This window comes from Danio rerio, chromosome 21 (genome assembly GCF_052040795.2).
Source record: "Danio rerio strain M-AB ecotype USA chromosome 21, GRCz13ab, whole genome shotgun sequence".
NCBI classification, from domain to species: Eukaryota; Metazoa; Chordata; class Actinopteri; order Cypriniformes; family Danionidae; genus Danio; species Danio rerio.
In genome coordinates, this window is record NC_141041.1 from 51,512,269 (window position 1) to 51,540,000 (window position 27,732).

At 43.0% G+C, this 27,732-nt stretch overlaps 3 protein-coding genes across 13 annotated transcripts in view; all 3 read left to right on the forward strand.

Moving 5' to 3' along the window:
* Positions 1–27,732, forward strand: part of ddx46 (DEAD (Asp-Glu-Ala-Asp) box polypeptide 46) — an 800,847-nt gene that overhangs the window by 753,810 nt on the left and 19,305 nt on the right. The gene's annotated exons all lie outside the window — the stretch shown is intronic.
* Positions 490–27,732, forward strand: part of sec24a (SEC24 homolog A, COPII coat complex component) — a 113,345-nt gene continuing 86,102 nt past the window's right edge. Inside the window, exons 1-22 of one of the 6 annotated variants that reach the window (XR_015520860.1) lie at positions 490–644; positions 2,766–3,077; positions 4,080–4,472; positions 5,572–5,804; positions 7,719–7,885; positions 8,004–8,106; positions 8,952–9,078; positions 10,230–10,339; positions 10,929–11,041; positions 11,144–11,262; positions 11,354–11,409; positions 14,086–14,292; positions 14,527–14,650; positions 18,017–18,175; positions 19,351–19,524; positions 19,773–19,883; positions 20,095–20,270; positions 20,688–20,825; positions 21,926–22,030; positions 22,575–23,288; positions 23,540–23,678; positions 24,011–24,639. Coding sequence is in view for 2 of the 6 variants with exons in the window: in XM_087301987.1 (XP_087158113.1) it covers positions 590–644; positions 2,766–3,077; positions 4,080–4,472; positions 5,572–5,804; positions 7,719–7,885; positions 8,004–8,106; positions 8,952–9,078; positions 10,230–10,339; positions 10,929–11,041; positions 11,144–11,262; positions 11,354–11,409; positions 14,086–14,292; positions 14,527–14,650; positions 18,017–18,175; positions 19,351–19,524; positions 19,773–19,883; positions 20,095–20,270; positions 20,688–20,825; positions 21,926–22,030; positions 22,575–22,667; positions 23,575–23,678; positions 24,011–24,125 (3,294 nt within the window). In the remaining 4 variants the exon portion in view is untranslated. Of the gene's footprint in view, positions 645–2,765; positions 3,078–4,079; positions 4,473–5,571; positions 5,805–7,718; positions 7,886–8,003; positions 8,107–8,951; positions 9,079–10,229; positions 10,340–10,928; positions 11,042–11,143; positions 11,263–11,353; positions 11,410–14,085; positions 14,293–14,526; positions 14,651–18,016; positions 18,176–19,350; positions 19,525–19,772; positions 19,884–20,094; positions 20,271–20,687; positions 20,826–21,925; positions 22,188–22,574; positions 23,289–23,539; positions 23,679–24,010; positions 24,640–27,732 lie in introns of those variants that run through there. The other 5 variants (XR_015520861.1, XR_015520862.1, XM_087301987.1 and 2 more) reach the window with 5 other exon arrangements.
* camlg (calcium modulating ligand) overlaps positions 27,093–27,732 on the forward strand; it is a 3,942-nt gene continuing 3,302 nt past the window's right edge. For 5 of the 6 annotated variants that reach the window (XM_087299448.1, XM_087299451.1, XM_087299449.1 and 2 more), the window contains exon 1: positions 27,093–27,339. In XM_087299448.1, the coding sequence (XP_087155574.1) occupies positions 27,192–27,339 (148 nt within the window). In that variant the 5' untranslated portion in view covers positions 27,093–27,191. The remainder of the gene's footprint in view (positions 27,340–27,732) is intronic. The other variant, NM_207090.2, reaches the window with a different exon arrangement.

A 27,732-nucleotide genomic window follows, 5' to 3' on the forward strand; every position in this document is an offset into this window, starting at 1 on the left:
AAAATTTCCTTTCTCATATATATATATATATATATATATATATATATATATATATATATATATATATATATATATATATATATAGTTGTATTTAATAAAGATTATGCAAATTAAATGAAAATGAAAATGTGCAGGGGTTGTATCAATTTGTAAAAAGAACTGTTTAATGTAACTAATTTTCAGGAATTTCTTTAAATAGAGAGTAAACTATATAAAGGCTCTGGTTATATTCTATTGTTCCAAAATAACAGTGAAGTGGCAGAAATTATAAACGCATGTGTTTATTTCACCACACTTATCATAATATTGGATTTCCCCGCAGGAGTCCCTCACTAAACGCCTCCCCAACACCAGCGCTGCGGCTCCGCTGGCCGAGCTGTTTCCAGTCCGGACGATCTGGCGCTTCCACAGGAAATGCCACGTGTACCAAGTGCGCAGGCGCCTGCGGATCTGGCGCTGGACTTCCGCTAGAGGAAGGCGCTGGTTCTCAGTCAGAGTTCAGGCGGTGAGGATGAGCGGATCCCCGGGCCTCTGAGCGGCTCTCCGACACACACACACCCGCCCCGGCCGCGATCCCCGGTGTCCCAGGATGTCCAGCGGCCAGTTCGCGCCCCAGAACGGCGCCGGTGACTCGTTCGCGAACGGTGAGTGTGCTGTCCGGTGTGGGGTTCTGTGTCGCTCTTTAGGCCCCTTCTTGGAGATAAGCTGTACTGAGTGTCGAGTGAAGACCCGAGTAAAGCCGGGGGGTAAAGTTCAGATAAACCCGCCCGAGAGTTCCAAAGCCTCGGCTTAACCCGCTCGGTGAGTCCGCCGACTCATGACGCAACTCCCGGGCACAGAGGACTAGTCAACGGTTAGTTTGAGGACTAGTCTGTGGTTTGTGGACTAGTCAGCTGTTAGTTTGAGGATAAGTGTGTGGTTAACAGACCTGTCAGTGATCAGTTTGTGGTCTAACGTTAGTCCGTGATTTGTGGTCTTGTCAGTGATTTGAGGACGAGTATAGACAGGTCAGGTATCGGCTGTGTGGAACAGGTGACACTGACACACTCGTGGAAGTTCTGTACTGTCGATAAATTGACATGTCATAGTTGAGGATCGTTTTAAACAGATAAGTGAAAGTGAATACATGTTTATCTGTTAGACATTTACACACCCAGTGATCTTAAAGGAGCAGTTCACCCCAAAATAAACACTCTGCCACCATTAACTTGCTCTTTACTAGTTTCTGCATTGAACACAATCATCACACAGTCATCACACTGACTTCCATGGGATTTGTCTTTGACGTCAAAGGTTTTCAGCTTGTTTGTAATATCTGCTGCTGTGTTCAACAGAATACAGAAACTCTGAAAGGTTTGGAAACACTCGAGGGAGAGTAAATAATGAGTACATCAGAACTGTCCCCTTAAACACTTGCTGATGTGGTTTATCAGGCCCTGAATGCTGTATCAGCTGTCCAGATATTACAGTCATGTGATGTTCTGTCAGGACACAGTACAGTTTCTTGAATGTAAATAGACATTTATAAATTAAACTGAAGGGTCTTCATAAACTGCATTTCTGAAAGTGTTTATGTGTTTCCAATAAGGAGAACCCTTTATTTTAGACCCGATAAACACCGTCAACATGTAAACTCTCAAAGGATTGCAGTTTTCAGTTAAGTTTGTCCATTTTAACTACAAAGAAAAGTACTTTATAAAGCTCAAACACTAGTCAACACTATTGTGGTCTCTTTATGAAAAGATAGTTTACAAAGTCTTACAATGGCCGTAGAGTAACATTTTAGCTGCAATAGAGAGTCAGTAAATGTCATTTCAGATGACTGAGGATAGTTGTGTCAGAAGTTGAGAATATCATCCATCTAAATTAAAATAAATCAGAATTTTATGTGAAATAAGGAATAAATGATCATAGCAAACAAGGAAAAAAGGAAAATCAAACCGGTTTTGAAAAATGTAAAGGTTGATTAAATGTTGACAGAATCTTGATTTTTGTGTGAACTTTATTGCTCTTCTGTTCATGAGACTAATGGACCAGCACAGGGGTCGCAGTCCAATAGAACTAGTAACTATAAGCTACTATAGTAACTATTTAGTTTGAAGTAACTATAAACAACAATTTTGTCCTCTTCAGTAGGTTATGGATGAATATGGTCATTCTTATGGTTTAATAAAAAATAAACAGATTTTTGGAAATCACCAAGCGACCCCCCCCCCCCCCCCCCCTTCAATCCCCCACAACCCTCACTTTGAGAACCACTGCTGTACAACACAAGCCTACTCAATAAGCCTAGAAAGGGTTTGGCTGTTTTGGTGGAAACCTTATTATTTTATTGATGGTACGGCTGACATTTGCACAGAATTGCCCATATAAATAAAACACTGTGCATTTCTGTAGTGCGCCTCACGCAGGTGAGTGGGATTTACAAACCACCTGTAGAAACACTCTACTCTCTGTAGTAAACACACTCCCCCTCATTACTCCAGCACTAGATTCTCTGAGCACTGACAGTTCGTCTGTATATCTGTGTATCAGCTCCAGTTGTGTGTATTGCCTGCTCTTGGTGAATGTCTGAATGCCTCCTCAGCTCTTTGGACTGAAGCGTCTGCTGATTGACTGAACGCAGAGCTTCAGTAGGTGTCCATCCAGATGAAGATTACATTGCTCTCCGGCTAATCTGATTACAAGTCTCGTCTATGATGACCAGTTTAACCCAGTGTGCTCTCTCTGTGTGTTTTACTGGGGATTATTCTTCTGTGCCGCAGGTCCTTCCCAGAATGCAGTTTACCCTTTGAACCCGGGCTTCATGGCTCCGCCGCTGCAGCCGGGCTACATCAGCAGTGTTCCCGCTAAAGGCCTGCCAGCGGGGCCGCAGAGCTGCTACAACACACACCGGCACCAGCCTTCACCTGTCGGCACACACAGCCCACTGCCAGCCTCGCCCAATCACAGGCCTGTGCTGCCCGGCCCACCACAGGCCTCACCCACACCCCCGCCGCACGCTAACAGCCACTACCAGCACACACAGCAGCCCAGCAGCTGGAGCAGCACAGCAGCAGTCTTCCAGAGCACAGCCGGTACACACACACACACATTAACATGTGTATCTTAAAAGAAGATGGACGAATGAGAACTTATCTGTTATAAACTATAATAAAACTGCTTTTCAAAAAGAAAGTAAAGAATGAAACCGTGCGAACAGAATGAATACAGAAATGGAGAACAGAGCGCTCCTTTATTATCAGCTGTCGGTCAGCGCCCACTCTTCTTTTCCTGGTCATTGCACCTTTCGCCGTGTGCTGTGTAATGCAGACAGTCGGATATGAGTCTCCTTTTAAAAGATAATACATGTAAGCAAGTCAGGTCAACAAGTAAATTCAGAAACTGTCTCAAAATCTGAATTGACCATCAAGATCTGCAATGTAAATACTGTGAAGTTCTACAGGGGAACGCCCGTCAGAGTTTGGCATTTTCCATTTCTATATTAACAAATATTTAGCCGTGTTTGCATGTTCATTGCATAAAATTCAATGTAAACTAAATAAAACTATTGCATGCATAAAATGATGGGAACAATTATGGAAATTGCAAGCATAAAAAAATGAAAACACATTCATTACAAGTTGATTATAAAGAACACCTGAATTGTTTTGCATTTTGTATTTTTTTTTATCTATTTTCCATTCATATATTAGCAAAATACTTAAATTCTAATAATACTATTCCATTCATATGTTTCATCATTCAGGATTTCTTTAAAGTGTAAAAATCTCATCTCGTTCCTGTGAACACAATCTCATGTCTCATCTCGTGGAGTCATCACATCCCGAGTTTTCAGAGATTAAAGCTAGCCCATGAATCAGCTATAACCAGGCTAATATTCTATAATGACAGTTTCAGTCTGCTTATTAATATTTATTTAATATTCACTCAATATTATATTTGAAGATCAAAATCTTAAGTTTGGCACTACATGTAAAAGCAGCAGGCAAACGACCCATAATTCATTTATCTGTGTTTATCTGCATGTGTTTATGTGGATGTCCAGTCTAAAGCCCACTGTGCTCCATCCTCCACAGCTCCACCTGCACTGAATGTCATGGCTCCGCATCAGACGTTTGGTCCTCCACCTGCAGCCATGAGAGGAACTCCACCCCTGACCGTCCCTCCGCCCACTGTTGCCCCACCTCCTTTTGCTGCTGCCCCACCTCCATCCACCATTGCCCCACCTCCTTTTGCTGCTGCCCCACCTCCATCCACCATTGCCCCGCCTCCTTTTGCTGCTGCCCCACCTCCATCCACCATTGCCCCACCTCCTTTTGTTGCTGCCCCACCTCCATCCACCATTGCCCCGCCTCCTTTTGCTGGTGCTCCACCTACATCCACAGTTCTCCCGCCTCCACGTGCTGGTGTCCCACCTCCATCAGCATCAGCTGCGGTCCCGCCCCCACCCACTGGAGCACACAGTGATGGTAAGCGATGCCTTTACACTCACCAGCCTTCATTACTCATTTTCACGGAGCTGTGCGGTTCAGTAAAATTCACCATTTCTACTATCAGAATTTCCAGAACTGTTGCAGCCAACCGTCAGGGTATCTAGCACAGCAGTACGGTACTAAAGGGCGGAGCTACTGCTGGACACTGATTGGTTTATAGCAGTGATGGGAGAAACAAAGCTTAAAGCTTCGAAACAATCCCCTTGCAGAATGAGTTTGGTAGTGTACGAAGCGGATCATTCCTTTACTGTATGGTTCCATTTAAGGCGGAGCTGTATGTAATTTAGCGTAGGGCAATCCCTCCTCTAAGGTGGGCCTATCTTTCTCCTATCATTCACATTGTTTAAAACTAACAGTAAGATGGTGTGGTTAAGTGTAAGATGGACGTGGTTAGGAGGAAGATGGGCGTGGTTAATAGTAAAAGGGGCATGGTTAAAAGTAAGAGGGCATGGTTAAGAGCAAGAGGGGCGTGGTTAAGAGTAAGAGGCCGTGGGTAAGAGTACGAGGGGCGTGGTTAAGAGCAAGAGGGGCGTGGTTATGAGTGAGAGGGGCGTGGTTAAGAGTGAGAGGGTCGTGGTTAAGAGTGAGAGGCCGTGGGTAAGAGTACGAGGGTGTGGTTAAGAGTAAGAGGGGTGTGGTTAAGAGTAAGAGGGGTGTGGTTAAGAGTAAGAGGGCGTGGTTAAGAGTAAGAGAGGTGTGTTTAAGAGTAAGAGGGGCGTGGTTAAGAATATTGTTTAAAGTTCAAACTGGTGTCAACATAAGCAGCCAATCCAAACCCATAAGCAGAAGCTCAGACTGAATATTCTGATTATTATAACACACTTCATTTACAGTGGATTAACCTGCACGGATGAATTGTTCACTTAAAGAATATTAATATTTAGTAGCAAAATTAACTTTGTGCCTTTTGATTTCACACTGACTTTAAATGTTTGTATGGTTGTTCTGGGTTCGGTTGGTGTTCAGGCCTGATGTCAGTGTAGCCTCATTCCTCGGCTCTGCCCCATGATGCACTGCTGTTGTGTTAAATAGCTGATTTTGTGTGCATGTGTATGTATGTGTGTGTGTTGTTCAGCAGGGCCGTATCACCTTGGTCAGATGAGCCGGCCGGTGGGCAGTGGATACCCCTCACTGCAGCCGGGTTACAGCACAGCGCAGGGTTATACACCTCCAGTGGGGCAGATTCAGCATCCGCCGGGACAGATTCAACCTTCGTCAATGGGACAGATTCATCCCACAGCGCAGATTCCTCCTCCATCTGCAGGACAGTTTCATCCGGCAGGACAGATTCCTCCGTCAGCTCAGCAGGTATCAGTGTGTCACTAGTGAACCGCACCTCATAGGAGCTTTGAGCACCCTCAGCAGTGTGTTGTAGGGAACTGCTCTCACGGTGTGGTTACAATTATCATGGCATCAATTCAGTTTAATTCTACATCTTGGCGCATTGGTGGTGCTTTCCATACGCAGTTTTATAGTTGACTTCACAAAATAATACAGTTTAGTCTTTTAATATGATGTCAGATATATGAAGTGTACCTGCTCAATTAAAACACACAATACTCACATGAGCATTCAGAGCAAATACACAGATGTAAACATTATCCCGCTTGCTTGTTGAGCGAGTTCTCAATCGCCTGTGATTGGTCACTGTGCTCACATGCTCATGTGATTGGCTGTAACGGTCAGCGCTGTTCACCGAGCAGTGATGTGGACACAGAAGAGCAGCTGCAGCTATCACAGATATGAGTATCGCTGCTATTATCTGACGTTGTTTTCTCTTTTGTCTGCCGTTATCAGTTTTGTTCGCTCTTTCTGAAAGTCTTGATGACACTTGTTGGGTTTTATTATTTGAGCAAATAGTGATTTGTTAAATGCTCTAAATTTACCCAATGATGATGACTTGGCTGCTCAGAAACAGGTCATTTTTTCATTTATTTTCCCTGCTGCGTGTGCAGTCACTCGGTTAAGGCTGATTTACACTTCTGTGTTGAGCGCATGGATATGGTCCGGCACAGGCTTCGTGCGGTCGCAGACCTGCGCGGCTTTCAAAAACTGTAACTGCACGTCTGCACTGCATTAACAATGATTGAAAGCTGCACCAGAGATGCCTTGGGACGGAATATTAAGAACATATACATTACAATAACATTATTATTTACATTAAATCTTTTTTTTTTTTTACTGAAGATGCAAGAAAGGCAGTGTCAAAGTATTTATTTACAGGATATACATGTTATTTTATTTAGAAAAGATTCTGCTTATTTTCTACTTTTAATATACAAAACTTTAAAAAATGATTAATTTTGTTTCCAGAGGTTTATAGGCAAATAGTGACTGTTTGTTTGCTGTTCAGCAATGATGTGCACCCTTCATTCAAAATCTCTCTCTCGTAATATGTGAGTGTAAATTTGCCGTACATAACTTGTCAGTAAACTATGAGGGCAAAAAAATAAACACATTGAATAATCTGTCATCTATCATAATGCAGTTAAAATGTTCAATTAATCCAGATTTTGATTTTAGGCCAGATCACTCAGCCCTGCTTGTGCTCCATATTCTGCACTGCTGCTGTTTCAGTCATTTAAACCCTCATGTCTCTGTCAGAGCTACAGTCCAGTGACATTTGCATCTATCGTGTGGATACTCCTCAGAGATTGCGTCATTAGTGTCGGCTTTATGGAGCATAACTGTCTGCTTTTACAATTGCTGTCTGTTTCTTTTGCTTGAATAAATATTTGCTGGTGGGGAAAATCTATTCCTTCACTTCTGCTGTTTATAACTTATCTTTGCATTTCAGTTTATACATTAATTGCACCTAAAATTGACTGTACACAGCCTGGCATTAAACTATGAGGGCAAAAAATAAACACATTAAATAATCTGTCATCAATCATAATGTAGGCCTAAAAACACAAACAGCTGACAGATATTGCAGCATAGATCATTATGGGTCAGTGATGCTAACATCAGCACAAATCCATCAATTTCTCCTACTGCTGATCTTTCTGTGAGGGAACTCTGCTGAAGCACAGCGCAGGTGACTCTCTTGTCGTAGTTAGTTTCATCATATCCTGTTAATGCACATCAATTATTTGCCATTTAGTAAAATCAAAAGAGAGAAATGCCTCAGTCATACAGCTGTGACCACACGTGTCAGCTCTCAGTAGATGATTCTTCATTGCTGTTGGACTTTTCTGAGATGTTGTTTGTGTGCATGTGCAGGCGGGTCTGAGTCCGTCTCTGGCTGCGCTCAGTCTGCAGTCACACACTCCGGAGGCGCTACGGGTGCTGAATCTGCTGCAGGAGCGCAATCTGCTTCCACACACAGCCGTGACGCCGCCGCTGCCCTGTCTGCCACAGGACCTGCAGAGGATGAACTGCAGCCCAGAGTCAGTGCAGAACACACACCTGCTGCTGGAGTACACCTGCTCACCTGTGCTCTCTGCTCACCCTGTGTGTGTGTGTGTGTGTGTGTGTGTGTGTGTGTGTGTGTGTGTGTGTCCGCAGGGTTTTCCGCTGTACGCTGACAAGCATCCCTCAGACTCAGGCTCTGCTGAATAAGGCTAAGCTGCCCCTCGGCCTGCTGCTGCATCCCTTCAAGGACCTGTCTGTAAGTCAACACACACACACACACACACACACACAGAGCTGATCATCACTGCCCTTCAGCACAGAACTGGCCTTTATCACACTGATGCGTGTGTGAGGCTGAAGTTCACACTGTGTGATATAAGCTGTGCTCATACGTCAACCCTCCTGGTCTTCCCATGGTTCTGCTGTACTTTACTCTTCTGTCTGCGATCATTAAGATGTTCTCTTGTGCTTCTACCATATTTCTAATCTTTTTATGAGAGGAGTCAATAATAACATCTACACTGACCCAATCCTCCTCATATACATAGTTCCAGCAGGGGGCGCTGAAATCTGACGAGCTGTTGGAGAGGATTATGCTTTGCTTTTATCTTGGCTTAAAAGTACTGTGTAATGGATATAAAGCGACTGACGACGGCTCCATAGTGATGAAGAGACAACAACCAACAATCAGCTTCTGTACATAGAACTTGAATGAGTGTGAGGGTGCGCACTATAGGATTTGGGTGTGTGTTTAAACGTTAAAATACACATAATAATATATCAACATCCAATCGGCTGAAGGGTTTAGTTTTATAAGTGACATGAAACCGCTCTGAGTGAACAGCGTCAGGGGTTTGGGGCATTTGAAGCTCTGAGTGGAGTTTGCGTGTGTTACCTTTACTGAACTGTTAGGCAGCTGTTTTGGTGTCTTCAGCTGTTAGTTGGGGAACTCTTGCACACTTGTAGGTTCTTGTGAGATTTGCAACACTCTTATTTATGTGCAGTCTGCATCTCTGAGTATTTTATCAGATGTAATGCAGCTGTAAATGATCTGACATTATTATGATGATCGTGTTATTATTGGTTGATCTGCTCCTCCAGCAACTGCCCGTGGTGACCTCCAGTAATATCGTGCGCTGCCGCTCCTGCCGGACCTACATCAACCCCTTCGTCACCTTCGTGGGCCCAACCAGGTGGAAGTGCAACCTCTGTCACCGAATCAATGAGGGTGAGTGTGTGTGCAGCATGTGTGTTTGTTGTGCATCTGTGTCTGTACGTGTGTGTGCGTGTGTGTGTGTGTGTGTGTGTGTGTGTGTGTGTGTGTGTGTGTGTGCGTGTGCGTGTGTGTGCGTGCGTGTGTGTTGCATTAGGGCTGCACAATACTGGAAAAGTACTGATATTGTTGAGTATTGCGATAATAAATCTGACTTTTTAACGATTTCCTATAAAGTGCAATTTTATTCGCTGTTTTTAAATAATGTGTTTATTGTAACAGTAAGAGGTAAGATATATTTTTACAGGTTCAGACTAATTGTTGAGCTGCAAACGTCTTTAAAACCGAGCGAAAACCTCAGCAGATACTCTGACTCTGATTGGCTGTTGTCATTCTCCATCATCAGTGTTTATTTTTCTGCTCTGGGTTTAGCTGTGGGCTGCTCCAGCCAATAGCAGGGCAGCAGCTACTGGGGAGGCGGGGCTAAAGATAGTAGGACCCCATCTGATTGGTTAAATTTAGATAACCATTGAATTAAACATGTAGTTCATCACACACGTCTGTGTTATGTACATTGCATATACGGTTATAGCTTTAACTGTAATTTTGTGATGGGTGACACAGTGTCTTAGTGGTCAGCACAGTCACCATCCAGCACGAAGATCACTGGTTCAAGTCCCGGCTGGGTCAGTGTGTGTTTCTGTGTGGAGTTTGCATGTTCTCCCTGTGTTTTCTCCGGGTGCTCCGGTTTCCCCCACAGTCCAAACACATGCGCTATAGGGGAACTGATCAACTACACTGGCTGTAGTGCATGTGTGTGTGTGTATGGGTGTTTTCTAGTATTGGATTGCAGCCGGAAAGATATCTGCTGCGTAAAACATATGCTGGATTAGTTGGCAGTTCATTCCGCTGTGGAGACCCCTGATGATTAAGGGGACTAAGCCAAAAGAAAATTAATTAATAAAGTAATGTAATTTTGCGACTTTTTGTGTAGCCCTAGCACGTGTGTGTGTGTGTGTGTGTGTGTGCGCGTGTGCGTGTGTGCGCGCGTGTGCGCGTGTGTGTGTGTGCGCGCGTGCGTGCGTGTGTGTGTGTGTGTGTGTGTGTGTGTGTTAATAACGCTGCATAAATCCCCTCTGACTGGTGTACATGTGTGTTTTTCTCAGTCCCAGAGGAGTTCATGTATAATCCCGTCAGCAAGTCATACGGAGCTCCTCACAAGAGGCCGGAGGTCCAGAACGCCACCATTGAGTTCATCGCTCCGTCAGAATATATGGTACGCTCCATTTCTGAAATTAACCCTGGTCAACCCCCTGCTGATCAGCGCATGATGTATGAGCTCCACAGGAGAGGTGCTCAGCTTAAACATGGTCTAATTAAATCACTTCAGATCATACGAGCCGTAATCATTAACACATAAATGCAGATGTATTCTGCTGTACTTCGCTTTCTATGAGGATTTCTGTGCAAACTGTGTAAATCAGACCATTAATCAGCTTCTCAGACTCGTGCATGCATCAGTCCTAAACAGTATTGTCGCGCAGAATTACTGTGGAGCTGCAGTGTGTTGAAGAGTACGCCAAAGCCTCCCGCATGCTCGACAGTTTCAGGGAGAAATGTGAAGTGTGGAAGTGTCTGTACACTAAACGCTAATATTACCCACAATACATTAGTCAGTGGACATGATTAGAACTACAAATGTGTGTAAATAAACTACAAATATGGTGGACGCACAGAGCAACCATCAAGTAGAGAGGCTTCGCTAAAGATGCTTGAAGTAGTAGTTTGTCACTAAAGCTTGCACACTAGTCTCTTCTTGGCGCTTCTTGGCCAACACTGATGGTGTGTTTGTTCTTTCCCCGCAGCTCAGGCCGCCTCAACCCGCTGTTTACCTCTTCGTCCTGGACGTATCCCATAATGCAGTGGAGACGGGCTATCTGGATGCGGTCTGCCGCTCTCTACTGGACAACCTGAGCTCGTAGGTGACCCGCACATACAGCACAGTGTGTGTGTTGTCTGACCAGTGTATGTGGTCTCTGACTATTGTGTGTGTTCTCTCTGACTTGTGTGTGTGTTTTAGGCTTCCCGGAGACGCGCGCACGAAGATCGGCTTCATCACGTTCGACAGCACTATCCACTTCTACAGCCTGCAGGAGGGGCTTTCACGCCCGCAGATGCTGATTGTGTCCGACATCGACGGTAAACACACACACACACACACACTTCTGCAGCTCAGAGCTGATGTAGATGCAGGAGATCAGACGTGACGTGTGTTTTCTTCCTCCCCCAGACGTGTTTCTGCCCACACAGGACGGCCTTTTAGTCAATCTGAACGAGTGTAAAGAGGTGAGCGGATGTGCAGGACACACTCCACAAACACCAGAGTAAATTATGGACTAATCCTGCATAAAACAGACCTCGCTAGACTAGGGTTGGGCATCTAAGCTATAATGCCGATCCGATACGCATCTCGATACAAAGAATACGATCCGATATATTAGCGATACATTTATGACATATTGCGATGCAACACGATACGATTCACACCCATATCACGATACGATGCGATATTTCAGCACTAACTAATTAGATCAAGTTTATGAGATGATGTGAAAGAGGATGCTGTGCCATTGAATGAGTTTGATTATTTATTAACCAAGCAAAACCAAGACTTTTTTTACAAACTGGCTTTTCTCTCAGAGCCAGAGTGTCAGTTTACAGTAGAGGGCCATTTTAGAACATATAGCACATATTATTTAAGTATTTTCAAGATAAACAGAATGTATAAGTGCAATATATATTAAAAAAATATGTATATATTTGCACTCTTTCAACATAAATAAATGTAGCATTGCACAACAAGAATTGTGATTTAACTTTTCAACTATGAAAACAAGTTTTACAAAGATATATTTTGCCACTGATTATTCAAAACTTAAGGTGGTGAACTAGCAGTGTTATGCTGCTTTGAAACATCACTGTCACTGTAAACAACAGGCTAATAAAAATATAACAAACCAGCAATCTTCTTGCTGTGAGGTGGTCAAACTACCCACTGTGCCACTGTGACACCCAATATTTTTATCATTATTATTATTAATATCATTATTATTATTATAATTAAATAAAAATAAACAGGAGGAGGTGTTTAAAACTTTCGTTCTCCGTGACACTAGGCTGAATATCTTTGCAGATGAACAATGCAATAGCATTCGTTATTGGCGTAGAGCGAGCAGAACTGTTGCGCATGGAAAAAAAACTTGCAATGCTTTTCTCACCACTTTTGGAGCTGGTTGAAGCAGTGCGAAAGCCGGGGATGCAGAAACACTGGAAGATGCTTTCACAACAACACCGTGGCGCCGCTTCAAGTGAGATTTCAGATTAGTCGTACTGCCCGCGTATTTTACAGATGCGCGGCACATTTTGCAAATTGCATCTGTCCTGTCATGTCGTCCATCCTTAAATCCATAATGTTGCTTGCCATACTTTAGATTTAAAACTCAGTGGGGAATAAAATGTTTGTTTTGCTTCTCGCGCTTTCTGAGGGCGCTCCACTAGCTTCATCCGCACACCTGATACACTGAGTTGTAGAGTGTGCACATCCGCAAATCCGTTGCTAAGGCTTACTTTATGTAGGTCGATTAAATTATGCGCCAAAAACAGATTGACAACACTTGTTAATAAATAAAAAATACATTCTATATTAAAAATATAAGCTGTATCTCGGAAAAATCGATGCATCTCGCAAAAACCGATGTATCTCGATTTGCTTCCAAAATTTCATTCATCCTCTGCTGCTCAACCGATGCACTCGCATCGTGCACGCGCATGACCGCGTATCGATACATATCGGTTAATCTTCCCATCCCTACGCTAGACGCTTCATAAACACCATAACTGATGGTTAAATGCATGTTAATGAGGTCTTTCTTTGTTCTGGGTAATTTGCATAATTCCACATATAAATTAAATTGTAGTAAACTGCAGTCATGCAGATATGCTAGTCTCTATTCTGAGTTCTCCTCCCTGCGTGCACCAATAGCCTAACAATGAGGCGTATGACAGAGTCAGATTATTATTGTAGTGATTGATTGCTGAATGTTTTATCACAATATACACTACTATCATTATTATTATTACATTGACATGAGTGGAGAAAACAGGTTACGTTAACACAGAAATACTTAGTGTATTGCAAACAAATTAAACTATTATATAGTCTAACAGCTGACACTTTACACCACAGGTGTCAAACTCAGTTCCTGGAGGGCCGCAGCTCTGCACAGTTTAGTTCCAACCCTAATTAAACACACCTGATCAAACTCATTGAGTGCGTCAGGCTTGTTTGAAACCTGCAGGTAAGTGTGTTGGAGCAGGGTTGGAACTAAACTGTGCAGGGCTTCGACCCTCCAGGAATTGAGTTTGACACCCCTGCTTTACACTAAAGCCTCATTAGTAGACATCAGGTAATGCATTAAATCATCAGTGAGAAATAACCTCAGTTTTACACTGGTAAAGTTAGCTGACATCACTAATAAAAGCTTAGATATTTCTTATTATGAGCATAGTTTAATTAACTAACTCATTTTAACAAATGGATTGTAGCAACACCTCTGCCTTTAAGAAGAAGCTGATGCTTATAGTGATATCCTTCAGGATTATTATTGCACAGTGTGAGTGTACAGTAGCCCTGTGAATAATCACAGAACTTTCAGTCTGTTTATTCACAAGTATTAGGCAAGATTTCAGTAATGTTCATGTGTTAATATGTTTAATAAAGTATCAGATCTTCCAGCATTTGCTGCTGTTATGAACGCCACTGCAAACACTAGCTCAATATTGTTAATTAAACACTCTGAAAATGTGAATAATAAATAGAAATGCACAGTGTTTTGAAGTGCCCATGACATCAGTGTTGTGCATGTGCATTATTATAATATATTGAGGTGTGTGTGTGTGTGTGTGTGTGTGTGTGTGTGTGTGTGTGTGTGTGTGTGTGTGTGTGTGTGTGTGTTCTTCCAGCTGGTGCAGGATCTTCTGTCCAGTTTGCCGCAGATGTGGCGTCAGACGATGGAGACTCATTCCGCTCTAGGCCCGGCGCTGCAGGCTGCCTTTAAGCTGCTGTCGGCCACCGGCGGTCGCATCTCGCTCTTCCAGACGCAGCTGCCCACGCTGGGCATCGGGGCGCTCAAACCCAGAGAACAGCCCAGCACCAAGACACAGGCCAAGGTCAGCAGATCTCTGCTTTAGTTCAAGCTGTGATGCAGCTTTATTTCATTATTGTACACTCATAGATATACAGATATATTTATTTTCATACATGCACTGTCACACAGATATACACACATAGACAGATATATACACATGCACACACAGACATACATTCACAGATTCACACATGTACACACTCACACATGCAAACAGTCTGGGTTAATGTTCTCTCTGTCTGTGTTTCCGCTGCAGGACATCCAGCATCTCAGTCCTGCTACAGATTTCTACAAGAAGCTGGCTCTGGACTGCTCCGGTCAGCATGTGGCGGTGGATCTGTTCCTGCTGAGCGCTCAGTACTGTGATCTGTCCTCTCTGGGTGAGTCCTACTGTAATGATCATCAGTAGACGGCTGTGATGAGAGTGATCTTACATCCACTGTGACACGATGCATCTGCATGCGCACGTTCACACACAAACGGCCAACAGCTTCAAGCATGCAGCACAGAAATTACACTTATATTAAGAACTGTGAGGTAGCACTGTTCACTTTACTGAAGGTTTAGCTGGACTCATTTAGCAACCACCTAGCAATCACTCAGGACACCTTAGCAACCGCCTAGCAACCACCTAGCAACCACTCAGAATACCTTAACAACTACCTTGCAAACATTTTAGAACACCCTAGCAACTGCCTAGCAACACCATAGCAACCACTCAGAACACCCTAGCAACCGCCTAGCAACACCTTAGCAACCACCTAGTAACCACTCAGAACACCCTAGCAACCGCCTAGCAACACCTTAGCAACCACTCAGAACACCCTAGCAACACCTTAGCAACCACTCAGAATACCCTAGCAACCACCTAGCAACACCTTAGTAACCACTTAGGACACCCTAGCAACCACCTAGCAACAGCTTAGCAACCACCTAGCAACCACTCAAAACACCCTAGCAACCGCCTAGCAACACCTTAGCAACCACCTAGCAACTAGTCAGAACACCTTAGCAACTGCCTAGCACCACCTTAGAAACCACCTAGCAACCACTCAGGACACCCTAGCAACCTTAAATTTAAATCACGAGCTGGGTGATCACATCTATATTCTGGTAGCGGTTTTTAATCATTAGGTGTTTAAGTTCTCAGCCTTACACTGAATGTCAGAAAAACAGATTGAAGGAAAACTCTAGACCAGTGGTTCTCAAACTGTGGTACGCGTACCACTAGTGGTACGTGGGCTTCCTCCTAGTGGTACGCGGAGGAACCGCTGAATAATGAAAGAAACAATTAACACTTTTAATCCTTTAATGCTTAATATAACATTGATGTGATCAGCATTGGCTGTTTTGTGAAGCGTACGATCACAACGCTGTGCTTAGAGTGTTTATTTTAGTGCATTGTGTCATAAGCTGTTATAAATCATTTCCCGAAGTTTAAGAATTGATTCTGAAGCGTGATTTGACTGACATGAAAAGTGGCCAATCACAGTCGACCTTGTCTAGTTGCGTGAAATGTAAGGGCGGGACAAATGCTTTCTGTGTTGCAGAGACAGAAAAAACAACTTAAAAACAAATGTTTTGTTGGAATAATGCTTCTCGGATGTTTTCACTATAGAGATGTCTAGCAGAGTAATTAAACCGCGGACATATTTCCTGCCTATTTGATGATCTACAAACACGTTTCGCTCTCCGACAGCCAGTCGACTCGCCTCTGACCTGTCACTCCTCTAAATACATTCTGAATGGTGGCGCGGGAATGGAGGTATTGCGCAATTACTCATTTCTGCAAATGCGGCGAGTGCTTTATTTAAACACGAGAGCGCATTCATGTACGCAAATCGCTAAAACAGATATGTGAGCTCTTAAATATGCTTTTTTTCAAATGAACTGCAAGTGCTCTCATGATCGCCTGCGTGCTCAGATAGAATACAATCGCGATATTTCCTCTATTAAAGTAGACATTATTTATCTTTGTTCCTTGACTAAATTTAGTCAAAAGTATTCAAAGTTATCAAGTATTTAGAAATAGATTGATACATGATCGATGACAATGCTAATGGTCTTCTTATTTGGCTGTGTTGTGAAGTGAAACTTACTTTTAGCAAAGGGGGATTTTTTTTTTTTTCTTTACGACAAAATAATTATGCTGGAAATGTTTCTGGATGAGGTATTTGTGTGATTTATACATTAAGCTGTATTCTGATCTGTCCTAAAGCATTACAGGTCAAAGCAATCCGTTGTTACTTATTGTTTATTTATCAAAATTAACAATAAGGCTCTTAAAGCACTGCTTTGATAAATGTAGTGTTTTCATTTCAAATACCTCAAGTAAAATGAAGTCATTTGTTTTATTTTATTTTTTTTACTGACAGTGTACTTGTATTTTTTTTAAAGTTTCTATTTTAGATTAGGTTAAATGTAAAATAAAATCTACATGTGATGTACAGCTTTTTAAGAAACAAATTTGCCATATTGTAAAGAAAAATAGTGTAAAATATGTAAATAAAGGGCTAAATCAAATCTTTTTACCATATACTTCAATTAAACCTTTCAAAGCTTGTAAATATCGTTTAAAAAATGGGCAAAAAGTGTCTCTATGGCCTTAAAGATTATTTGGTAGTTTTGCCAGTGCTATTGAAAAAGATTAATTGTCATGAAAGGAAAAATCGACCATACTTTCTTTGTTAGTGCAATTTCCTGTACATGTAGCTTTGGGATTTAAGCAATTAAACCATTCAATCAGGTTTCCATGTAAAAAAAAGTGATTTCATAATGAAAATCAGATTTTTTTTTTTCAAAAGTAACCAACTAGTACTTTTTAAAAGAGTACTTTGTACTTTTACCTAATATTAATATTATTTACTAAAATTTGTGTTATTTTAGCAGCGTAATAGTATTTTTACTTGAGTACAAAAAAGATTTCACAAGCATTTAGTGCAGGTTTATTATATTATTAATATATGATTAATAAATACTATTATTATGTTTTTATTTGTATCTATTCCTATGCAATGTTTTATGGGTTGCTGAGAATACTTTTCAGGTCTTCAATACATAGCATGTCAGTCTTGAAAAAAAAAAAAAAAAAATAGGTGCTGGAATTGATTTTCATTAGGCTGTGTCTGTATGAACCATGTCATGTACATTTAACATATATTTCAAGATTTGTCTGAAAGTGTAGGAATGTGACATATAGCCTATATTTATAAGGTAAAAGCAACATCTCCAGCTTTTGATGAATAGGCTACAATGAATACTTTAGATTTAAGTACAGCAGTTTTCTTTTTACTTTTTAAGAACAGCGCCATTTTTTAATGAACTTTTAAAAGCAAATTTTAACTAAAACTTTTTTTTTTTATCTGCAAGCACAGTTAATGTTCAGACTATTTCAAATGTTTAAAGTGACTGATAATAAAACATATTCTTAATAATAGGAATTAATCTGCATCGTTTTTAAACTGTGCACACCTGTAGCTGCTTAATTAGGCCTATGACGCTATTTTTAATACTGGTTAAAAAATTGCGTCGTAAGGTGGTACTAGGAGAGACAATTTTTTTCTAAGGTGGTACTTAATGAAAAAAGTTTGAGAACCACTGCTCTAGACGTCCTGTGACAATTCACTTACAGAAACATTTAAGGGTGATTTTATGCAACACCTGTAAGTTTAAGGTAAACATAAGAGCAGGCTGAAGGGAACATGTTTATTTTAAGCTGAGCTGTGTCTCATTGGTGTCTCCTGCAGGCTGTATATCCAGATACTCTGCTGGAAGTGTGTTTTACTACCCTTCATACCACACGCTTCACAACCCGGCTCAGGCGGAGCGCTTCCAGAAGGATCTGAAGAGATATCTGACGCGCAAGATCGGCTTTGAGGCCGTCATGAGGATACGCTGCACTAAAGGTGTGTACACGCATGCTCAATAATACAGTATAATATTATAATGAACATGATACTGTTATTACAGGCACAACAACATACAGAGAATCACCATTTATTTACTGTTGGGCAAAGATTAATCGTGATTAATCACATCCAAAATCAAGATTTGTTTTGACATCATATATATATATATATATGTGTGTGTGTGTGTGTATTTTATGTACATGTGATACATATGCAGACATACTAAATTCTACAAGTTTTGTTGCATAGATATTTACATTTATTTATAATTAAGTCATATAAATATATATTTTATATTTAAATATAAATAAACATTATCTCCTAAATAAATGCATGCATGTGTGTATTTATATATACGTAATACATAAATATACACACACACACACTCTCTTATATTATGGCAAAACAAATGTATTTTGGATTAATTTCTGTCCAGCACTGAATATTCAATATTTCTGATATTCTGTTAATCTCCTGCTAATAAAGATTGTGCTATTAGTGGTTGTTCATCACAGCTCCAAATGATTGAAGACGTAATAAGCTGTTTATTCTCAGACATTCACATTTTGACATGTTAATCTGGCCTATAACATGCAGATCTGCCTCTCTGTCGGCCCGTGTTCATTCACTGAGGGTGTCAAATAGAGCTGTACTACAACAGCGCTCGTTTAGCTCCTCTTCAGGCTGGTAAAGGACCTGTGAAGTGCTCAGAAGTGTGCTGTATTATTCATTGACCTGATCTGAACTGAAACATGAATAGAGGGTGGGACATAGAGTAGCTCCTCCCCCTTTTCATAAACAGCCAATAGCGTTAGCCTAATATCACTGAGCTCAACACATCAAACTCATTACATACATGAAGCATGCTGATACTGACATCTGAGATCTTCATTTCATTTCACGGCACCTTGAGGGTTGGAACGGTGCAGTTTCTGAAGGCTACACACACACACACACACACACACACACACACACACACACACACACACACACACACATCCAGACTCGGCATTGCAGATCCTGCGGCGTGACTGCTGAAGCCATATGCTGTGCAGACCTAAGAGTGTGTGTGTGTGTGTGTGTGTGCGTGTGCGTGTGCGTGTGCGTGTGCGTGTGCGTGTGCGTGTGCGTGTGCGTGTGCGTGTGCGTGTGTGTGTGTGTGTCTGTCTCAGGTCTGTCCATACACACGTTTCATGGGAACTTCTTCGTGCGCTCCACTGATCTGCTGTCTCTGGCTAATGTGAACCCTGACGCTGGATTCGCCGTGCAGATGAACATCGAGGAGAACCTGCTGGACCTGCAGACCGTCTCCTTCCAGGCCGCGCTGCTCTACACTTCCAGCAAAGGTGTGTGTGCGCGTGACTGTCTTTTGACATGCTGTACTGCTCTTTACATCCAGCAAATGTGTGTGTGTGTGTGTGTGTGTGTGTGTAAGTGTTTGCTTATAAGGATTTGTGAGTGTGTCTTTGTATGCATGAGTGTGTGTGAGAGTCTGTCTATGTGTAAATTTTGTAAGAGTGTGTGCATGCATGTGTTTGTGCTTGTCTGAGTGTGTGTGTGTGTGTGTTGCTCACCATGTCTCTATGTTCCTCAGGAGAGCGGAGGATCCGTGTTCACACACTCTGTTTACCTGTGGTCAACTCTCTGTCCGACATCTTCGCTGGAGCGGACGTTCAGGCCATCACTGCTCTGCTGGCCAGCATGGGTACGCATTCTGCAGCATTCTTCAGAGTATCTTCCTTTGTGTTGAACACAAGCTGAATAGTGAGGTCCAGTTGAGGGAACTGTGCCTGAATCAGGAGAGTCACTGAGTAATTCTGTGTGTGTGTGTGTGTGTGCGTGTGTGCGTGCGTGCGTGCGTGCGTGCGTGTGTGTATCTCTCTCTCTTGGTGTGTGTCTTGTGTGTCTGTGCTCAGCTGTGGACCGCAGTGTGACGGCGAGTGTGTCGGATGCTCGTGATGCGCTGGTGAACGCTGCAGTGGATATGCTCTCCTCGTACCGCAGCTCAGTGCTGACCGTCCCTCAGCCGGGTCTGCTGGCGCCCGCATGCCTGCGTCTATTCCCGCTCTACATCCTGGCCCTGCTCAAACACGTATGACACACACACTCGCTCGCTCACACATGACATCACACACACCACCTAGGCTTTGGGTAGTGAACTGATGTACAGATCTATTCAAGCTAAAACACAATAATAACTCATCGATTATAAACACATTCAGGCCCAATCCCTGTTAGTTAATGCAGCACACGGGTGATCAACACTCAGTAATGCAGGATGAGCTGCTGTCACGGCTTCACTATCAGTACATGTGATTATAATGGAAGTCAATAGGGCAGAAACAGCAGCAGCGTAACCTAAAGAGAGTCGGTCTGAACAGCACACGAGGAACTGGAACCATTAATGAAACTAAATGAAATGTTCAGCAAATTTAACAGCAGTTTAAAATCAACACTAATGTGAAAGTATGAGAGTGTAATCGTACTGTTCGTCCTGCTGCTCCTCCAGAAAGCGTTCGGCACGAGCAGCGCCACACGACTGGACGAGCGCATGTTCTGCATGTGTCAGCTGAAGCAGCAGCCGCTGGCGTACGCCATGCTCAGCATACACCCCAGCCTGTACCGCGTCGATGACCTGACGGACGAGGTCAGTACACACACACACACACACACACACACACACACACAGGGATAGTGCTCATACTTTAGTCCCTGTCAGAAGTCTCCATTTTGGACTCATTGCAGTCTATTCAGGGCGTTTGATCCGCTTTCACTGCAGTGGATTTCTGTTGATTGCAGCGAGTCTGTGCCGGACACATCAGTGTTGGAGAAACTTACATCTGACAGTAATGCGTTACAGTAATGAGGATATTCCCCAACAGAGTAGCTAGTTGTGTTACTTGGTGACTTTCTGTGGTGAATATTGTGTTTTAGGTTACTTTTCCTTCCCTGGCATCAGGCTGGAGCTCGTCAGGGTTTTCTTCTTGTTTGACTAGAGGAGCTCTGCACTGAATAACCTCCACATAACACACATCAGTGCAGGATACTGTAATCTCCTGAGCCAGAGCTCTACATGCTGTATATGCAGATGAATGACGGTGTGTTTGTGTTTTGAGCTCAGTAAATCAGACTGTAATCCCCCTCTCCTGTTCTTCATGTGTTCAGAATAATCAGGAGCGTCCAGCATTGCAGGAATGTAAGGCAGAGCGTCCTGCTGTCTGTCTGCTCCTGCAGTCTCTCATCCACTGCTGCATTTGAGTTCAGCCGTTTATTTCTAATAGATAATTAATGAAACTGACAGTAATTCACATTGCCTTCTTAAAGATTATGACTGTTTTTCAGGTAATGCGTTACTTCACTCATTACTTAAAGTCCTATTATTAGTAACTTTGGTTATTTGTGATGTGCTTCCCCAACACTGATTGATTGTCTCCAGATTCATAAACACCAGTGCAAATACCGTCTGAATATTCCTAAACAGCACTCTAAAAGTGTCAATAACAGATGATTATTCACCGTATGGTGATGTGCCTGTGATATCACTGATGTGCATGCTGATCATCTTAATATTTTCAGTTATTGAGTGTGTCAGATATTGATATAGTGTGTGTGTGTGTGTGTGTGTGTGTGTGTGTGTGTGTGTGTGTGTGTGTGTGTGTGTGTGTGTGTGTGTGTGTGTGTGTGTGTGCGCGTGCGTGTGTGTGTGCGCGCGTGTGTGTGTGCGCGTGTGTGTGTGTGTTTGTGCAGGGTGCGCTGAATGTGAATGACTGCACGATCCCTCAGCCCCGAGTGCAGCAGCTGTCTGTGGAGAAGCTGAGCCGAGACGCAGCCTTTCTCATGGACTGTGGATCAGTATGTACACAGACATGATCATTAAAATACACCATGATCAGCTGAAACTGGATTTAAATACTTTAATATTTGCAATAACTATATTCTGTACAAAATATCAGACTGAATCTGACATGAGTTTATTTATGATGAGTTTATTATATGAAATGTGATGTGTGTGGGGAAATATATGCACACACTTGCATACATACTCGCACATATATATATATATATATATATATATATATACACATACACACACACACAGGCCAGTGCATCTGTATAAAATATAATAAACAAATAACAAGCATTTATTGACACAAATAAAACTCAAAGTGCTTTATGTATTGGGGGTCTGCCAGTGTTTAGATACACAAATTGAGTAATCAATATAGAGATATGGTCAGAATATTGAAAAACAGTACATGTGGTCTCCTGAACATACGGGTAAGATGAATGGATAAATCCTCATTAATGCACACGCTGCTGGATTTGACCAATCAGGGTGAAGTATTCTGCTGACACACACACTGTGGCTCCTCCCTCACGCTCTGCTCTCTTTCAGGTCCTGTATCTGTGGATTGGGAGAAACTGTAATCCAGCTTTCCTCACACAGGTGCTGGGAGTGGACGGCTACGCTAATATTCCTCTCAACATGGTACGCTGAGCATACACACATTCACATTTACCATACACACTTCATTTGTGAACCCACTGCTGCTCACTACAGGACGTCCAGCAGTCATGCAGACAACAATAATTCAACGTGCAGCGCTGTGCTGAAGTCTTAGCCCACCACAGTACCATCTGCTGCTTGATTTAGTGTATAGTGATGTTATATAAGACTTCTCTAGTTCAGCGGTGTCCACACTCAGTCCTGGAGGGCCGCTGTCCTGCTGAGTTTAGCTCCATCTTCCTTCAACACACCTCCCTGGAAGTTTCTAGTAGATCTGGCAAGAGCTTGATCAGCTGGTTCAGGTGTGTCTGATCAGGGTTGGAGCTATACTCTTCATGACACCGGCCCTCCAGCACCGAGTGTGGACAGCCCTGCTCTATTATAATACAACCAGAAAATACAGCCTCTCATGAAATGGCCTGCACAGAGTCCTGACCTGAATATTAGATACAGTATGAACAGGCAAAACTATAGGCAGGTTGAAATTCACCTGGAGACGGAGACAGAGCATGCTTAACCCGAGGAAGAACTCTGGGAAATGTTGAGATACTTGATCTTAAATAGCATAGTTTCAGAAAAGACTCTTCAGAACATGTTCAAGCGGTTCCTTGGTGCTATAGAGATCACGCTGGATGATGCTGGTGTTTTGATTCCTGCAGTTTATTTGTTCTGAATATTGTGTCCGTGTAGTTCAGTCTACAGTAATGACTCCAGGCAGAGGATTGGTGCTGCAGTCAGTGTCTCCCACAGCAGCTGGTGGTCTCAGACGTGCGCAGTGCTGTTCACTCCACATTAAACCCTGATTCCTCTAACACTGCATGCTCGTGTGTGTGTGTGTGTAGTAGAGTGTTCAGAGTTGATTAGTGTGTGTGCATGTGTGTGTGCGCAGACGCAGCTTCCCGAGCTGGACACTGCAGAGTCGTGTCGGATGCGGGCGTTTGTGGACTGGCTGCGGGAGCGGAGGCCGTTTCACCCGCTGCTGCACGTCATCAGGTCAGAGACGCAAACACACACACTTCACACACACTCAAACACAGCTGGAGTGGGAGTCTTTAAAGGGGACCTGTTACGCAGAAAACACTTCAATAAGGGGTTTAACCCCAGCAGTGTGTGTGAATCTGTCCAGCAGCCTCTAATGGTGCACAGGAATGAGCTGGGTTAGTTCTGCTCACTACTGTACTGAAAACAGTCTGCAGGAACACTCACACACACTCTCTGTGTACCGCTCATCAGACGCATACAGTGATGTTCTGCTCATAATGTTGTGTCAGCAGTGTGCTGTTTACTGTAGTAATGTCCGTGTGTGTGTGTGTGTGTGTGTGCAGAGATGAGTCTCCACTGAAGGCTGAGTTCCTGCAGCTGATGATCGAGGACCGCAGTGAATCTGCTCTCTCATACTACGAGTTCCTGCTGCATCTACAACAGCAGAGCTCCAAATGAAGACACACACACACACACACACACACACACCGCTCCAAATGAAGACACACACACACACACAGACACACACTGACGCACACGCACACACCGCTCCAAATGAAGACAGACATACTCAATACTGACACACACACACACACACACACACACACACTCTCACACACACACACACACACACTCACACAGAGAGCCGCTCATCAAACTGCATCTCTAATTTATTGCCTTCCACTGGATGGTGATGCAGGAAGACTCTTTCTTATGAATTTGTACGATCTTTATAACGCAGCGCAGCGCTCAGTCCGTCTGTCTGTCTTGATTAATTTATGCGGATCACAGACTCTGCGTCCGCCTCGCGCTGGACGAACGCCTCTGCAGAAGTAAGGCTTTGTAAGTAAATCATGTTTTATGTGGGCAGACTGTGATCTTCAACATGTATATTGATAAAGCTATATTCAGAGAATACTTTTAGTAAAAACTGTTCACATCATTAAACGAACACAGACGGTCTGCTCTCCCAGTCTTTTGTTGGATGAGTTCATGTGTGTGCGTGCGTGCGTGCGTGCGTGTGTGTGTGCTGAGCTGATTTGTAAATCCTCTGCAGTTTTGTACATGTGGACTTTGGGAATGAGATGCGCATTAAAGAGGAGACCCGAGCTGCTCTCCTGAAACACTGCAGTCTCCAATCACTGATCTACACACACTACAGTTTTACTGTGATTTCAGCAGCACTCTAGGATTGATGCACACACACACACACACACACACACAAGGTACAGTTAGTTTATATGCACACACTCAGCCTTCACTAAAGCAGGATGATGACGGTGAGTTATAGTGATGTACTGCTCTGAGCAGCCTGTGACGCTCTCTATACTGTTCACCGCTGCTTTACACAGGTTGGGTCTGAAATCACATGTAAGTAAAACAACATCAGCACTGTTTAATTGAATGAGCAGTGCTGTGATAGTCATTGTCTGATAATGTCCTTTCACTTTTCATAATTTGCAAACATTAATATTATTTATAAGAAAGTTGTATTAAGACGGTGAAAGTCTGAATGTGTGAATATAAACCAGCATCACCCTGAAGCACAAGTTTAACCCTGAACTCAACACTCTTCAGTGCATAATGCTTCACTACCATGTTGTAGATATTCGCATATGATAAATGTATATTATGCTTTTATCACATCTGATTATTTCTGATAGATATTTATTATCTTTTATTATATTTTTGATTGATATTATTATTATATTTACACTGAAAACAGTTAATGGGTTTAAAAGAGTTGGCAGAAACATGCAGCTCTTTCACACGTGTACAGTGGATCTTATATTGTATATACACTCACTGGCCACTTTATTAGGTACAACTGTTCAATAATGCAAATTTTTAATCAGCCAATCACATGGCAGCAGCTTACTGCAAGTAGACATGATCAAGAGGATCTTCTGCAGGTCAGACTGAGCATCAGAATGGGGAAGAAAGGGGATTTAAGAGACTTTGAACGTGGCATGGTTGTTGCTGCCAGACGGGCTGCTCTGAGTATTTCAGAAACTGCTGATCTACTGGGATTTTCACGCACAACCAGATGGTTTACAGAGAATGCTCCGACAAAGAGGAGATATCCAGTGAGCGGCAGTTCTGTGGGCGCAAATGCCTTGTTGATGAGGTCAGAGGAGAATGGCCAGACTGGTTCCAGCTGATAGAAAGGCAACAGTAACTCAGATAAGCACTCGTTACAACCGAGCTCTGCAGAAGAGCATCTCTGAACACACAACACGGCCAACCTTGAGGCGGATGGGCTACAGCAGCAGAAGAGCACACCGGGTGCCGCTCCTGTCAGCTAAGAACAGGAAACTGAGGCTACAATTCACACAGACTCACCAAAACTGGACAATAGAAGATTGGAGAAACGTTGCTGCTCTGATGAGTCTCCATTTCTGCTGACACATTCAGATGCTCGGCTCAGACAACATGAAGGCATGGATCATCCTGCCTTGTATCAGCGGTTCAGGCTGGTGGTGGTGGTGTAATGGTGTGGGGGAGATTTTCTTTGGGTCCATTAGTACCAATTGAGCATCAACGCCACAGCCTACCTGAGTATTGCTGCTGACCATGTCCATCCCTTTATGAGCACAGTGTCTCCATCTTCTGATGGCTACTTCCAGCAGGATAACGCAGCATGTCATAAAGCTCAATCATCTCAGACTGCTTTCTTGAACATGACGATGAGTTCACTGTACTCAAATGGCCTCCACAGTCACCAGAGCTCAATCCAATAGAGCAGCTTTGGGATGTGGTGGAACGGGAGATTGGCATCATGGATGTGCAGCCGACAAATCTGCAGCAACTGTGTGATGCTATCATGACAATATTTAGCAAAATCTCCGAGGAATATTTCCAGTATACTGTTGAATCTGTCATGAAGGATTAAGGCAGTTCTGAAGGCAGAATGGGTCTGACCCGGAACTTGTGAGGTGTACCTAATAAAGTGGCCGGTGAATAAGTATATGCATTTTCAGCCCAAATGTGTCTGATATAGAAGTATATCTGGCTTAAGTTTAACCACACTGAAATAATTATATCATAAGTATGTATTATAGCTGAAGGTGATTCATACATAGCCTTACATGATTTTTAAAGGTTTTTATGAGAGTTAATGTCAGTTTTGTTTAAGCATAGTTACTTTGGTTGAGTCTGATCTGTTTTTCTGTGTGTGTGAAAAAGACATTTAAAGATCTTTAACAAAGCCTTAAATATACCGTAAACTTAAGTATAACCTTCGGTACACACATTGATCAGTCATAATGTTCGGTGTGCTTTAAACAGATAGTGGCAAAGTCTCATTCTCCGGTAGTGTGTGTGTGTGTGTGTGTGTGTGTGTGTGTGTGTGTGTAGCTCAGTCTCCGCGGTGGTGTCTGTGAGCTCGCTCTTTATTTTGAAAGCTGCTCGTCATCAGCAGGAGACGCGCCTGCGCAGTGAGCTCCGCCTCATCAATAACACACTCGCGAAGCTCCACTCATCCTGACGGCGGAGAATCTGCGCACAAAAGCCGTGATCAGAGCGATGGAGGCCGGCCAGGAGCCCGAGAGCGCCCGCAGCGCCGCACAGAGACGCGCGGAGATCCGCCGGAGGAAACTGCTCAACAACTCCGAGGACAGAATGAACAGAATAGTGGGATTCAGCAAGAGCGACGCGGACAGCGGAGAGAGAGGTGAGACTGAACACTTCACCAGTCATTATAGATCATATTAATCAGCCTGATAATACTGATGATGATGATGATGATGGTGATGATGATGATTATATAATGTTTATCAGTGCCACCGCGCTCATTATACTCAACAGCCTGAGCTGCTCGTGGCGAGAGTATGGAGTCAGATCTGTGCCAGTATTGCTCCACTAGTAAACACAGAGCACTTGGCGAAAACCCAGAGCTGTTAACATTCATTCATTCATTCATTTTTCTTCAGCTTAGTCCCTGGTTTTTGAGGGGTCCACAGCGGAATGAACCGCCAACTACTCTAGCAGGTTTTACGCAGTGGATGCCGTTCTCTACACACACACACACACTCATTCACACACTACAGACAGATGAGTTTATAAT